Below are 12,880 nucleotides of genomic sequence, written 5' to 3' on the forward strand. Positions count from 1 at the left end.
ATCATATTTAATATATAAAAACTGAATGCATATCCTCTAAGATAGGGAACAATGCAAGGATGGCTGCTTTAATTTCTACTGATCATGGTACTGAGAGATCCAAGAGAGTGAAAGAGGCAGAAAAAAGAAATCAAAGGTGTAATGTTTGGAAAGGAAGGAGGAAAAGTATGTTTATATATGGGTGACACAATCAAGTGTATAGAAAATGCTAAGGAACCTAACAAACAAAACAAGCAGAAACCCCATTTAAGCAGTGAATTTGGAAAAGTCAAAAGACCAAGATCAAAACATAAAACTCAACTAATTCATTTCTATTTTTGATCAATGAGCAATTGAAAAGTGGAATTTAAAAAATACCATTATAATAGCAACAGAAACAAAATACTTAGGGCTAAATTTAACATGTGCAAGACCTGTATACATAAACTAAAAAAAAAGCTCAGAAAAATCAATGAGAACTAAATAAATTGAGAGATATACCATGTTCATGGATTGGAAAATTCAATATCATTATGATTTCAATTCTCCCCAAATCAGTTTATAAATTTAATATGATCCCAATCTAATCCCAGCACACTCTTATGTAGAAATTTACAAGCCGATACTAAAACCTGTATGAAAGAATAACATGGTTTTCAGAATAGTCAGATTAATCTTTGAAGAGAAAAAAAGAGGAAGACAATAGTTTCTGACTTCATGACTTAGTTTAAAGCTATTAGTCAAGACAAAGTAGTATTTGACTAAAGAGAGACGAACACATTGATAGAACAGAATAGGGAATGGAGACATAGACCCACACTCACAGAGTTAATTATTTTAGGCTAAGTTGTCAAAACAATTCAGTAAAAAAGGGAGAGATTTTTCAATATGAGGCTACAACTGATTTCTATATGTAAAACAAAATAAAACAAGACACTAAAACTTAATCCATACCTCACAGTATAAAAAAAATTTTGAAATGAATCATAGGCTAAAGTATAAAAGAAAAAGCTAAGATTTTCAAAAATCAAAGATTGCTAACACAGGATTTAGAAAGTACTAACCATAATAGAAGAAAGTGATAAAATGGACTTCATCAAATGTTTTAAAATTCTGCTCATCAAAAGTAAAATAAATGCACAATAGTGAAAATATCCACAAAGTCATATATCTGATATATATATATCATTAACAAACAATCCAAGAACAAAATGGGCTAAAGATTTTAATGGCTACTTCACAAAGGAAGAACTATTAATTAATGGTCAGTAAGTCCATAAAAAAGTACTCAACATCACTAGTATCTGAAAATGCAAATTAAAAAAACTATAGTGTGATACCAGTACCCACTTACTAGGATGGCTAAAATTGAAAAATCTGACAACTCCAAAAGTTGGTAAGGATGTAGAGCACCTGGAATTTATATACATTGCTAATGGAAGTATAAAATGGTACAACCTCTTCGAAAATAGGTTTGGCAGTTTCTCATAAAGTTCAACACACCTTGCATTAGTCCCCACCTCTCTCCTATTATAAAACAACTCCATGTTTAACACATTTACATCATCAGCTGCCTCTCCTTTGATACTTTGCTTTAACTGACTAGATGAAATTGCACTGTCCAAAGACCTATCCCAGTGAATTCCTTTTATTTTGAGCTCTTCCTGTCATCTTTTTGATGAAAGACAGAGAATGCTTTGTCAATGAATCCAGAGAAGGACTCACTATATATGACGTATGAATGTGAATACAGATATCCCCTCTGAATCCCAGCATTACCTGGCCCAGAATAGAAGCCATGTTATAAACCCTCAACACCTCTGGTACCACAAGATGTACACAGCGCAGGCTGGATTCTATGTAATACTAATGTAATTTCAGCACAGATCATCCAGTCAGTGGATGCACCTGTCATTTCACGTTCCTGATGCCATTCTTACTCAACCATTCAGAGCATGGCCTTGTGTGAAAGGGAGCTACTCACGTAGCTCTGGCAGGCAAACTTCTGCATCACTCCTAGACTAAACATGATTTTAATTTATTGTTCAATCCTACCTGACAATAAGTAATTAATTTATGTCATCCTCCATAATTGTTTCCCAAAACACATGCTTCAAAAAATGAGTCCCACAAAATGCTCCATACTTCTGGAATCAAATATATTTGAAAAAAAAAAACAAAAAAAAACCCCTGCCCCCTATGTTCCAATTCCCCTCAGGTATTCACACCAAGTGTTAATAATGTAAAGACTCTAAGGGGCCCTTGACTAAAATAACTTGATTGATTTTGTTTAACCTAGCCTTTAATGATACTTTATTTACTGTAAAAGTCTTTGTCAAATAACACCTGTGAAAATTTTGTGGAAGTAATAAGTAGACTTAATATTTGTTGAGCACTTAATATATATCTGTATAGGCCAGTAATTGTGCTGAGTACCTTAAAACAACCTTATGAGGCAGTGGTATCATTTGCCTACTTACATGAAGAAATTGAAGCTCTGAGAGGTTAAGTGATTTTTTCAAGATCACAGAGTTAGGATGCACAGAAACCGGGATTCCAACACAGGCCGTCTGAGTCTAGAGTACATATAATGAACTGCAGTACTATAAAGAGTCCTAGTAGTATTCTTAGGAACTAACTTTGGGAAACTGTCTTATATTTTTTGGTTGAGTCTCGTTGCTTTACACTGGCTTCTGAGGGGCAGAAGCAATGAACTATCCAGAACCAATCCCCTAAGACTTCTTAAGTGGCATATAGACTTGAGGACTTTGCTTTTTACTTTCTAAATTATAATGAAATGTTACAGTGAAGGCTGTTTTTGCATCAGCTTTAAAAAAAAAAAAAAGGATTGAATCCCACTGCAAAATGTAATAGCTATGAATTAATTTCTTTTTCTTTTTTCTTTTTTTACTTTTGGTATAAATATTATAGGCTCTATCTGACAGAAGGATCCATGATGATTCTGAATGACGTGACTGCATGTGTGATAAATCATCATTATCTTTCTCTAGGTCATTGAAACACATTCTTGAAGGGATTAATTGTCTGGGGTTCTGTGTTAGGTGAGAGACCGCAAGATAATTTTAGACATTGTCTGTTTCAGTAGCAACAGCTCACACAAGAGAGCTTTATCACTTTTATTTATTGTAGAAAAAATTAGTAATATCAACATAGAAATCCTTAAGTCATAGTTTAAATAATTTTCATTTTAGAAATTGTGGCTAGTGGTATGTTCTAAATCTGTTTGAATACTGATACATAGTATTTATAATGATCATTTTAAAATTATATTTTTGAGAAAAAATATTTTATATTTTATTTAACTACTTGAATATAATTAGATGGTTGCTATTTATAATGTTTCATTATTATAGATAATGCTTCTAAGAATAGCAATGGGTACATAATTTTCTTTCTGTTATTTGTTCAGGAAAAATTCCAAAAGTATTAAGTCATATAGTATGGTCATTTTTATGGCCCTTGAACTCTGCCATCAATGATTTCTAAAAAGGTCTTTACAAGCCAACAATTATATGTGACTCTAGCACTATAGAGTCTCTATGTCTTTGGTAGCTTTAAATATTTTCTTTATTTTTCATTTTTCATGACTGTACTGATATAAAATTATGCCTCATTTTCATAATCAAATGGATTTTTTGGCCACATACGTGCACTAACTTGCTAAAAGTATGAGAAACAACATTTCGAGTGTCTTCACATAGATGGAAACTTTCCCTCAAGATTTTTTCAATTCACCTTTGATTCATTACTATGTGCCAGAGGTGCTAGGTGCTGGAGCACTGTCTTCTCATTTTCCTTATTCACCACATTGTTACATTTGGAGTTCACAGACGCATCTGCTGGAGTGCATCCATTACCTTTCTGTTTCACCTTGGCTGCTTTGTCAACCTCCCCTTTGGCATTTCTAGCATGACAGACATAGTTGCGCTTGAGATCCTCAGCAGTAACTTTTTTGATGTTCAAAATGTGAGTTCTTGTTTCATCTTCAGTTGCAGTCAAACTTACACTAGAAATAGGGGGAAGAAAATCAAAGCATGAATGAGACCGCAGGGCCATGTGCTATGTGTGAATCAGATAAGGAGACAACCACAGGGCCCCGAGGTGAGGGCGGCCACAAAGTCCATGAGCTGTGTTGCCTGAGATCCAATGGTTACAAAGGGAGGGTAGCTTCTAGATTCCAGTGCCATTCTTTACCTTCTATACCACACACAATCCCAGCATCCAGATCAAATCCCATTGCTGGCAACGTACAGCAGATCTCTCTTCAGGGCAAAATGTCTCCTTCCCTCAAACTTCTGAGATAGTATTCTGTATCAGTGTAGAGAGAAGCTTCTGAGGCCAGATCCATCTGGGTTTTGATCCAAGCTTTGCCATTTACTGGCTAGATAATTTGGGCACAGTAACTAATCTTTCCAAGTCTTGAGTTCCTCCTTTGAAAGAGAGGTAAGTAGCAATGCCTACACAGTGCATTACATGTATTGACTTACCCAAGAACTCTGAGGATTGAGTATGTCAATATGTAAGTATTAGAACAATTCTTAATAAATATTCATATAGGCAATTATTATCATCCTCAGCAATAGTTCATGCTCATATAGCTAGGGGATTCCCAAAGCTTGGATTTTGAACACAGGTAGAATATTTCAGTAAAAAGGCTGAAACTCCATGGGTTAAATCCTAACATAAAAAGAAGGGACTTCTCGAAGCAAGTAAGCTTTATGAAAATAAATTCATCGTAATCTCAGCATGTCAGTGATCAAGTGCTTTGGGTCTAAGACCAAGATTTAAAATCCCTTGGAACTACTTGCTCCAAAGAGAAAACAAAATCTCTCTCCTATAGCCGACATCCAGGTTCTCCTTCCAATGAGGCTGACCGTCAGTCATGAGAACTTGGTCAAGGGTTGTGACGGGTTTAGCCTAAACTGAGCTGCACTGCTCCACTCTGTACACTGAGTTGTGTTGCCATAGCAGTGAGGACAGACAGCATGATCTTCATTATCATTCATTCGTTATTATTATGAGGATAGGAACCACAATGTTCAGAATTCCTTAAGTGATTAATAAGTCTCCCTTTGTGCCTCCAGCCACATCTTTAATCAATTCCTTCTGCAAAAACTGCTCCAATTTCAGGAGACTCCTTCTGTACCTTTAAATATGCGCTGCTTCTCTAAATTCCAGCCACTGCACATGATGTTCCTTTAACCAGGACCATTTTTTCTATTTCTTTACCTAGTTTATTTCTACTCATCCTTCAAATCTTTATTTAGGTACTGTACCATCTGAGAAGCACTGCCTAATCCCCTAAAACTGACTGGAATCCTCAACTAAACCTTCCGATAATATCCAATATTCTTGTCACTGCATTTATCACAATATATTGAAATTTCTGCTCTATCACTCCTACTCTGATAAAATCTACTCAGTTAGGGACAAAGTATCTTGCATAGCACTTGATGTAAAGCAGAAATTTTATAACTTCTGTGCAAAGTGTGAGTTTACTATTAGGAACGACACATCTTTAAGTTCAAGTAGCCAAAGATGTATCTGCATATCATGTTAAGGCTCACGGCCTTAGAACTACTTTGTCATGTAGTTGGTCAGCTGCTAATTTTTATTTATTGTCGCTGTGAACCAACTGTTGTCTTGCAGTTGTGTACTTCACTTACGGAAGGATCTTTTGTCTTCAAAGACCCATATTTTCCTCCTTGTCAACCCAATCCCCTTCAAAAATTTATATTTATTTAGAAATAAAATGACCCAGATTGTTATTTTAAGAGTGGGCTATATTACCACCTCATCCACTTTAAAAATAAAATTTAAAGAATGTGTATGTATTTAGCCAATATTTAAAAAAATAATTATCAATTATAAATGTAACATGCATGCTATGTGAGTTAAGAATGAGGAGGAAGATAGGAAATATGTGTTTAATGCAAGACAAGAAACTAATACAATTTATCTGAGGCATAAATACAGACTTGAGAAAGAAAAGAACAGGGCCACACTGACCAGCTTTCATGTATTCAGAGCCCTGTATTATGGCCCTTCATTCATGTGGGCTATGCACCCCATCTACTTTCAAGTGGGAATCATGAATGTGTGATTATTAGAAGATATCTGGGTCTTGAATTGAAAGTCTAGTAATCCTGCTTCGGGATGCAGCCACTAAAGACTTGAAAATCTTGCAGATTTTTGGTAATGATGGGCCAACATCAGAGTTTTTACTTTCAATGATTAGTATAAGCCAGAGGCTATTCAGTTGAGGGACAAACGTCGATCACCCCTTGGCTGAGCCAATGGTACCTTTCATTAACAGTTACATCAATATTGGTGTCGTCTGGCTTTTTTCCGTCAATGGTCCACCAAACCTCATTGCGAGCATCCTTCAGGAAAGTGAAATAGACTGTACAGGGGATGAGTAGCTCCTCTCCTAAAAAAAACAAGTTAACCCATCAGTTTGTAACCTTCAACGGCTACACTGGTTTCACTCTGTGACTAATTAGAAGCTATAAAAGTGTACTTAAATACTTCTGAGTAATTTTCAAGTGTCCTACCATAGTAACATACCATACTTCATTGCAAAATAAACAAACCAAGAAAAGAAGTACGGCAGTTTTATACAAAATTTCCAGAATGACCATCTTTTTATACAATCCATAAATCCTGTACCATGGCAGTATTTGTTTAAAGAGGCTCTGACAACAACCTTTTTAGCCCTAAACTTCCATGGACTACTCTTATCCTTTGTTACTTCCCTCACGAACAGTGACTAAGGAGAGAGTCTCCAGACCTTTGATGCTTGGTGCAGAAAAGATGGGGCAGTGCCAACACTGAGGGGCAGGCCAGATCTTGAAATGCTCAGGTTATCAGGGTGCAGTCAGTAAGTTTAAAGACAATTTACATATATACATATATATATAATGCAAATATTTATATGTTTATAAATACTACTATTTATGATTAACAAATCTATGTTTTCTTCCTGAGATGGAACATGAGGTCAGGGGGATCTCCAGGCAGAAAATGATAATAACAGGAAGGGCAGCTGCACCCTCACTAAGAACTTTATATAATTCACTGTGCTAAATATTTATACTTACAAGGGACCTTATTTAATTTTAACAAAATACTATGGGGTATTTTTTTTTTAAGATTTTATTTATTTATTTGAGAGAGCGAGAATGAGAGACAGAGAGCATGAGAGGGAGGAGGGCCAGAGGGAGAAGCAGACCCCCCGCCGAGCAGGGAGCCCGATGCGGGACTCGATCCTGGGACTCCAGGATCATGACCTGAGCCGAAGGCAGTCGCTTAACCAACTGAGCCACCCAGGCGCCCCCTATGGGGTATTTTTTAAAATTCATGTTTTATAGATGTGAGAACTAATGCTTAACAATGTTAAATGCCATTCCTAGATGACATGGGTTTTTTTTTTTTTTTAAAGATTTTATTTATTTGACAGACAGAGACACAGCGAGAGAGGGAACACAAGCAGGGGCAGGAGGAGAGGGAGAAACAGGCTTCCCGCTGAGCAGGGAGCCTGATGCAAGGCTCGATCCCAGGACCCTTGGGATCATGACCTGAGCCGAAGGCAGATGCTTAATGACTGAGCCACCCAGGTGCCCCTCTTAGATGAAATTGTTAATAAGTGGCAAACCAGAATTTGACCCAGACTGACTTTCATTCCACTTTGCCCAGGACAACTCTGTTCTACGCTTGCTTTCTTAGTTATTGATATCAACTGCTTTCACTCTCAAAAGGTGTGCAGGTTGAGATGACAAATTATATTGTCATCCAAATTTGAAAGCAAGTTTGTCTCACTGCGTGGTCCTACCTCATCCCCTCTTCTCATGCATGATTCTTATGTTGTCCCTTTCAGTTTCTATATTAATATGCAGGAAGGTAACATGAACATAGATTCTGTAACCATATGATAGGTAGATGAAACACACTAGGTCATTAGTAAGGGTTTACCTCAATAGCAGGAATAATGTTCATATTACTATACAAAGCCACTATGAATTCTAGGAAATTTGGTCCATTTGGGGTTGGCAGACCCCTTTGTGTGTTCTTTGTTTTTTTTTTTTTACAGGCAGCTCGCTATTTGAAACCTTACCTTAGTTTCAGGAGGGCATCATTGTGCTCTACCTATATTTGATCACGACCTCTGTTATCTTTAGTACATTATAAAAATATGTTCTTTTACACCTTTCATTGGGTTTGGAGTGAGTTTATTGTAAAGGATACAATATAGAAAATTGTTAAGATTTTCTATGGTTTTCAGTTTAACTGTGGGAGGCTTTGAGCCAGAAGAATAGCACACAATGCCTTATTCGGTCAGTTGCAAATGATTTTTGTCCAGAATGGAAAATTATGAAAACTAAAAAAACCTTTTTAAAAGGAGACCCAGACAGCCATAGGAAACATCCCACAGAGTTCTGATTAGGGTGTACTAGTTCTACCAGTTGTTAACCCATTAAATTCACGGTCTCACCTCCAAGCTCCAACCCCTGACCCTCCACAGTGGAGCAGAAGCTTAAAGGATGTCTTGTGCTCATATCACAGTCTTGGCAAACCCAAGCTGTGTGCAAGCTAACGTGTACATCAGACAGAAATCACTAATCAGGAGAGGGGAGCCACTGCAGGGGAGGAAGGGAGCAGCTGTGGAGAGAGAAGCTGAGAATCCCAGAGATGCCTGAGAGATCTATGACAGAGGAGGAGCTAATCTCCAGAGCTGCCTTGATTTCAGTTTCAATTCCTGTGTTTCCTTACAAAAGCCCTCTATTTGCATGCATTAACTTAAATGACATTTTATTCCTTGTCATTAAGAGACTCTAACTGAAATTAAGAGGCACAGCTATAATTACCCGGTTCTTTCTCGTAGACCACAAGATCATTGGGTGAATAGATCTGAGGAGGCAATGCGTCTTTTGGAGAGCCTGTTTTAGAGAGGAAGAAACAAAAGAGAGATGATGTCAAATCACGTAGCCCTTATCTCTCATAACCCATTTCCAAGAGCTGCTCTTTTGTGAAGTTTTGCCCAACTTCCTGGCACGGTTTGTCAATTCTTCCTGTGAGGGCCCACAGCTCAATGTAGAGTCATTTACAACACTTCATTCATTTCAAACAAGCAAAGAGACAAACATAACATACTAAGTAGCCTCCATGTTTCAGGATAGGAGATTTAACCAGTGTTTTTGCTTCCCAACGCTTACAAGAAATACCCTTCTCATACTATAAAATAAATTGCTTTCATGTCTTCCTCAATTGTTTCTTTTCTACATATTTCTCCAGAACATGCCCAGGGTGTCTAGTATGGGACCTGGTTAAAGAAGTAAATATTAAATGAATACTAAGTAAATGGAAAATTTAAAACCACAGTTGTTAGGCCAGCACATCAGTCTACCCAATGCCTGTGACAGTTGACTGCTCATTCATAGGACTGCTGCTCTTTATAATATTCTATATTTCTAAATTGAAATAAAAATACCCTGAAGGGGTTTTATAGTGTAGTGCTTAAGAGTAGAAGCTTCAAAGATTTAACAACCAGGGCTCTTATCCTTACTTGGTCAAATACTAACCATATGACTCTAGGTTTTTGCTTAATCTTTGAGAAGCTAATTTTCCTCATCTCTAAAATGAGGATAATTAAACTCACGGCACAGGTTCATTAGAAGGATTAAATTAAGTCATGCATATTTAATTAAGTAATGCATATTAAAGCATCCTATTGGTATATAATAAGTGCTCAGTACTTCACAGCTTTAAAAACAAACTTGTGTTGCTTGAAAGTTGGGTAAGAACCTTACCCCACATCAGTATCTATCAACTTCTTTTTTTTTTTTTTTTTTTAAGATTTTTTTTTTTATTTATTTATTTGACAGAGAAAGACACAGCAAGAGAGGGAACACAAACGGGGAGTGGGAGAGGGAGAAGCAGACTCCCTGCCGAGCAGGGAGCCCGATGCGGGACTCGATCCCGGGACTCCAGGATCATGACCTGAGCCGAAGGCAGTCGCTTAACCAACTGAGCCACCCAGGCGCCCCTCAACTTCTTTATCTATAAATCAAGGTGAACAAGCATGCCTGTTCTCAACTTCCCAAAAAGGGATACATTTAAGTATCTGTATCAGAAACAACTGCCAAGATGGATTTAAGGTTAGATTATTCATTTGGCTTTTAAAGCCCATTCCTGCTAAGTTCTAAATTTAGTCTGATTTTTCTTCTGAATGACTTCCCAGACCAGCATTATTCCAAAAGTAGGCAGAGGAAGAGGTGAGGGGATTACAAAATTTTTCAATTTGAATTTTATTTGCACTATTATGTTAGAGCCCTTAAAAATTACGCTGAACCTGGTGTCAGGCTAGTAGAGAAAGCTCTGCACCAAGAATCAGAAACCTGAGATTTGGAATCACTTCTTACACTAACTCACAGAGTATCTCTAAACAGGTTACTTTGTGCTATTGGGTCTTGATGTTTCCATTTATGAAAAGATGGGGTGTGAAAAATTTTCACTCTGATATGCTCTCCTTTTTAGTATCATGGGCACAGTGGTATTTAGGGCTCTCCCCTAAATGGTGACATTGGTTCTCTCAATTTCTGGGTTTGATAGGAGTCTTTTGACTCTGCCTGGACATTGTTCTTTCCACTTTCTGAATATCTCACCCCCCCCATTCTCTCAACCAGTGCAAAGCAAAGGTTGAACACCACTGGCAAATAGCTTCAGCTACCCCTATTCCAGTCCACAGAAAGACAGAGCTGATTGAATTCAAATACAACATTTTTGTGATAATAATTTTAACTACTTAATTCATTGAGTTTCTGCTGTTTGCCTGGAACTGGGCTTGCATAATATGTATATTATTTCTAATGTTCTCAGCTATACTGAATGTTAGGTACTCTTAGTTCCAGAGTACAGCTAAGGAGACCCAGACCCTGATCAAAGTCATATTGCTAATTAATGGCAAGGGTACAAGGTGAACACAGATTCCTCTGGCACTCTTTTCAATCCCCAAACTGCCTTCATTCATTCACATATTAATTCATTCAGTAGACCAATAGATATTGAACCCCTACTCTGTATGTGGAATTGCTGAGGCTCTAGGGACAGTGCAGTGAACAAAAAAGATAAACCTCTTTTCTCATAGAATGGACACGCTTGTTTGTAATAAACTATGAAGAGCCAAACCAGAGTTACTGCATTTTTGTTGTGTGCACTTAAAAATCATGCTTACCTACCACCTTTACACTCAGAGTCCTAGTGAGATGGAAGGTACGCCCATTTTCTGGATATGTAACAACACATGTATAATCTCCATTGTTTGAAACCAAGGCTATGAGAAAACTCAAGTTCAGGCCGTCAGGTATCACATTATTAAAATCCTCTATTTTCTGACAGCCCTAGAAGTAAAAGAAAAGACGTTCAGTATCTAGATACATGCACAGAAAATATACAAATGCATATATACACACACATATAATTTTGCACAGAACATATAAATATCTATGCTGGCTGTACTTTTTACAAACTATTTTGGTCAAGTATTTGATGATGTTTCTGCAGAGAATGAATGCAAGTTTCATTATACTTTCTGCAAAAGGAAAATAGGACTTCTGAACTGAGACATGGATTCAAAATCACAAGCTTCCTGCCTCAGGATCCCGTATTTGAATTTTGGAAATCCCGTGTTAATAGTTAAACAAGGTTAAAGTTTTGAAAAACAACTAACGCAACTTAAGGAAATTCACATGCTGCTATTTAAGAAACGCTTATTTTTCATTTTTCCACATTTATTCAGTGATTATATTAATTCGGGAAGCCAGCCACTCTGACCATTGAGGTCTCACATTAGGTGTCCGGTTTCAGCATTGTTTTGTTTTTTTTTCTCTTTAAGATTTTATTTATTTATTTGAGAGAGAGAGAGAGAAAGAGAGAGCACAGACAGGTGGAGGGGCAGGGGCAGAAGCAGGCTCCCCGCTGAGCAGGGAGCCGGCCGTGGGGCTCAATCCCAGGACCCTAGGATCATGACCAGAGCCAAAGGCAGATGCTTAACCGACTAAGCCACCTAGGGCCCCCTCGTTTCAGTGTTCTTGATGGCTCTTGATGGCTCTTGATGGCTCTGTTGAATCACTCTCTCTGAGCCCCACTAATGGGCTTATATTATTATTTTATTTTTTTCTCTCAAAGAAAAAAGATACATCAACTGTGACAAAATTATATGTGGAACATATAAACTTTTGTTTTTCTTTAAAAAAAATCAATAATTAATCTGTGACAAAAACAGACTGGGTTATGTCCAGGGTCCTTTAGATCTTGAAAATTCGAGGAGGTTATTATTGGCTTGTACTTTAGATTTACTGTATTTACATATTTAACTTGGCTTCTTGAATACGTAAGGTTTTCTTACTTCAATTCCTGGAGCATGTGTTTTGAAATATGACAGTTACACTGAGTGGCATATTTTGCCATTCTTTGTCATAGGAAATATGTCTTTTAAGAATATCACTACACTTGATGCATGGAGATGATCATCAAGAAGAAGCTGTTATATGCTCAGTTATTTTCTGAATGCAATTTATCCTGTTTTGATAAGCAGTGTTTCTAGACACTTGTCACATCAGCAAAATATTTCAATCCTCTTAGGTTATCACGAAGTATAAGGCCACAGAGACCTGTATTCTATAATGGATTTATGTCAGATTTAGTTTAAACTGAGTTTAGACTATCTATAGACCTCTATTTGATTTTTTGTGGCACCTTTCTTTTAAACAGTTCAAAGCTATTTTCTTCTCTCATTTGTTAGCTTAGCTGTTCTTAAATTCCCATGAAGTAGACAGATCAGACTAAATATGCTTTAGTTTTACAGGTGGAAAAAAATAATGAG

The 12,880-nt window shown here is 37.0% G+C and overlaps 1 protein-coding gene across 1 annotated transcript in view; it reads right to left on the minus strand.

Annotated features, from left to right (window-relative positions):
• Positions 1–12,880, minus strand: part of LOC110582733 (interleukin 1 receptor accessory protein) — a 124,418-nt gene that overhangs the window by 11,419 nt on the left and 100,119 nt on the right. The window contains exons 6-9 of the mRNA XM_021692754.2: positions 11,231–11,396; positions 8,865–8,936; positions 6,304–6,430; positions 3,858–4,006 (exon numbers count right to left, since the gene is read on the minus strand). Of these exons, the coding sequence (XP_021548429.1) occupies positions 3,858–4,006; positions 6,304–6,430; positions 8,865–8,936; positions 11,231–11,396 (514 nt within the window). The remainder of the gene's footprint in view (positions 1–3,857; positions 4,007–6,303; positions 6,431–8,864; positions 8,937–11,230; positions 11,397–12,880) is intronic.

Source organism: Neomonachus schauinslandi, chromosome 1 (assembly GCF_002201575.2).
Source record: "Neomonachus schauinslandi chromosome 1, ASM220157v2, whole genome shotgun sequence".
NCBI classification, from domain to species: Eukaryota; Metazoa; Chordata; class Mammalia; order Carnivora; family Phocidae; genus Neomonachus; species Neomonachus schauinslandi.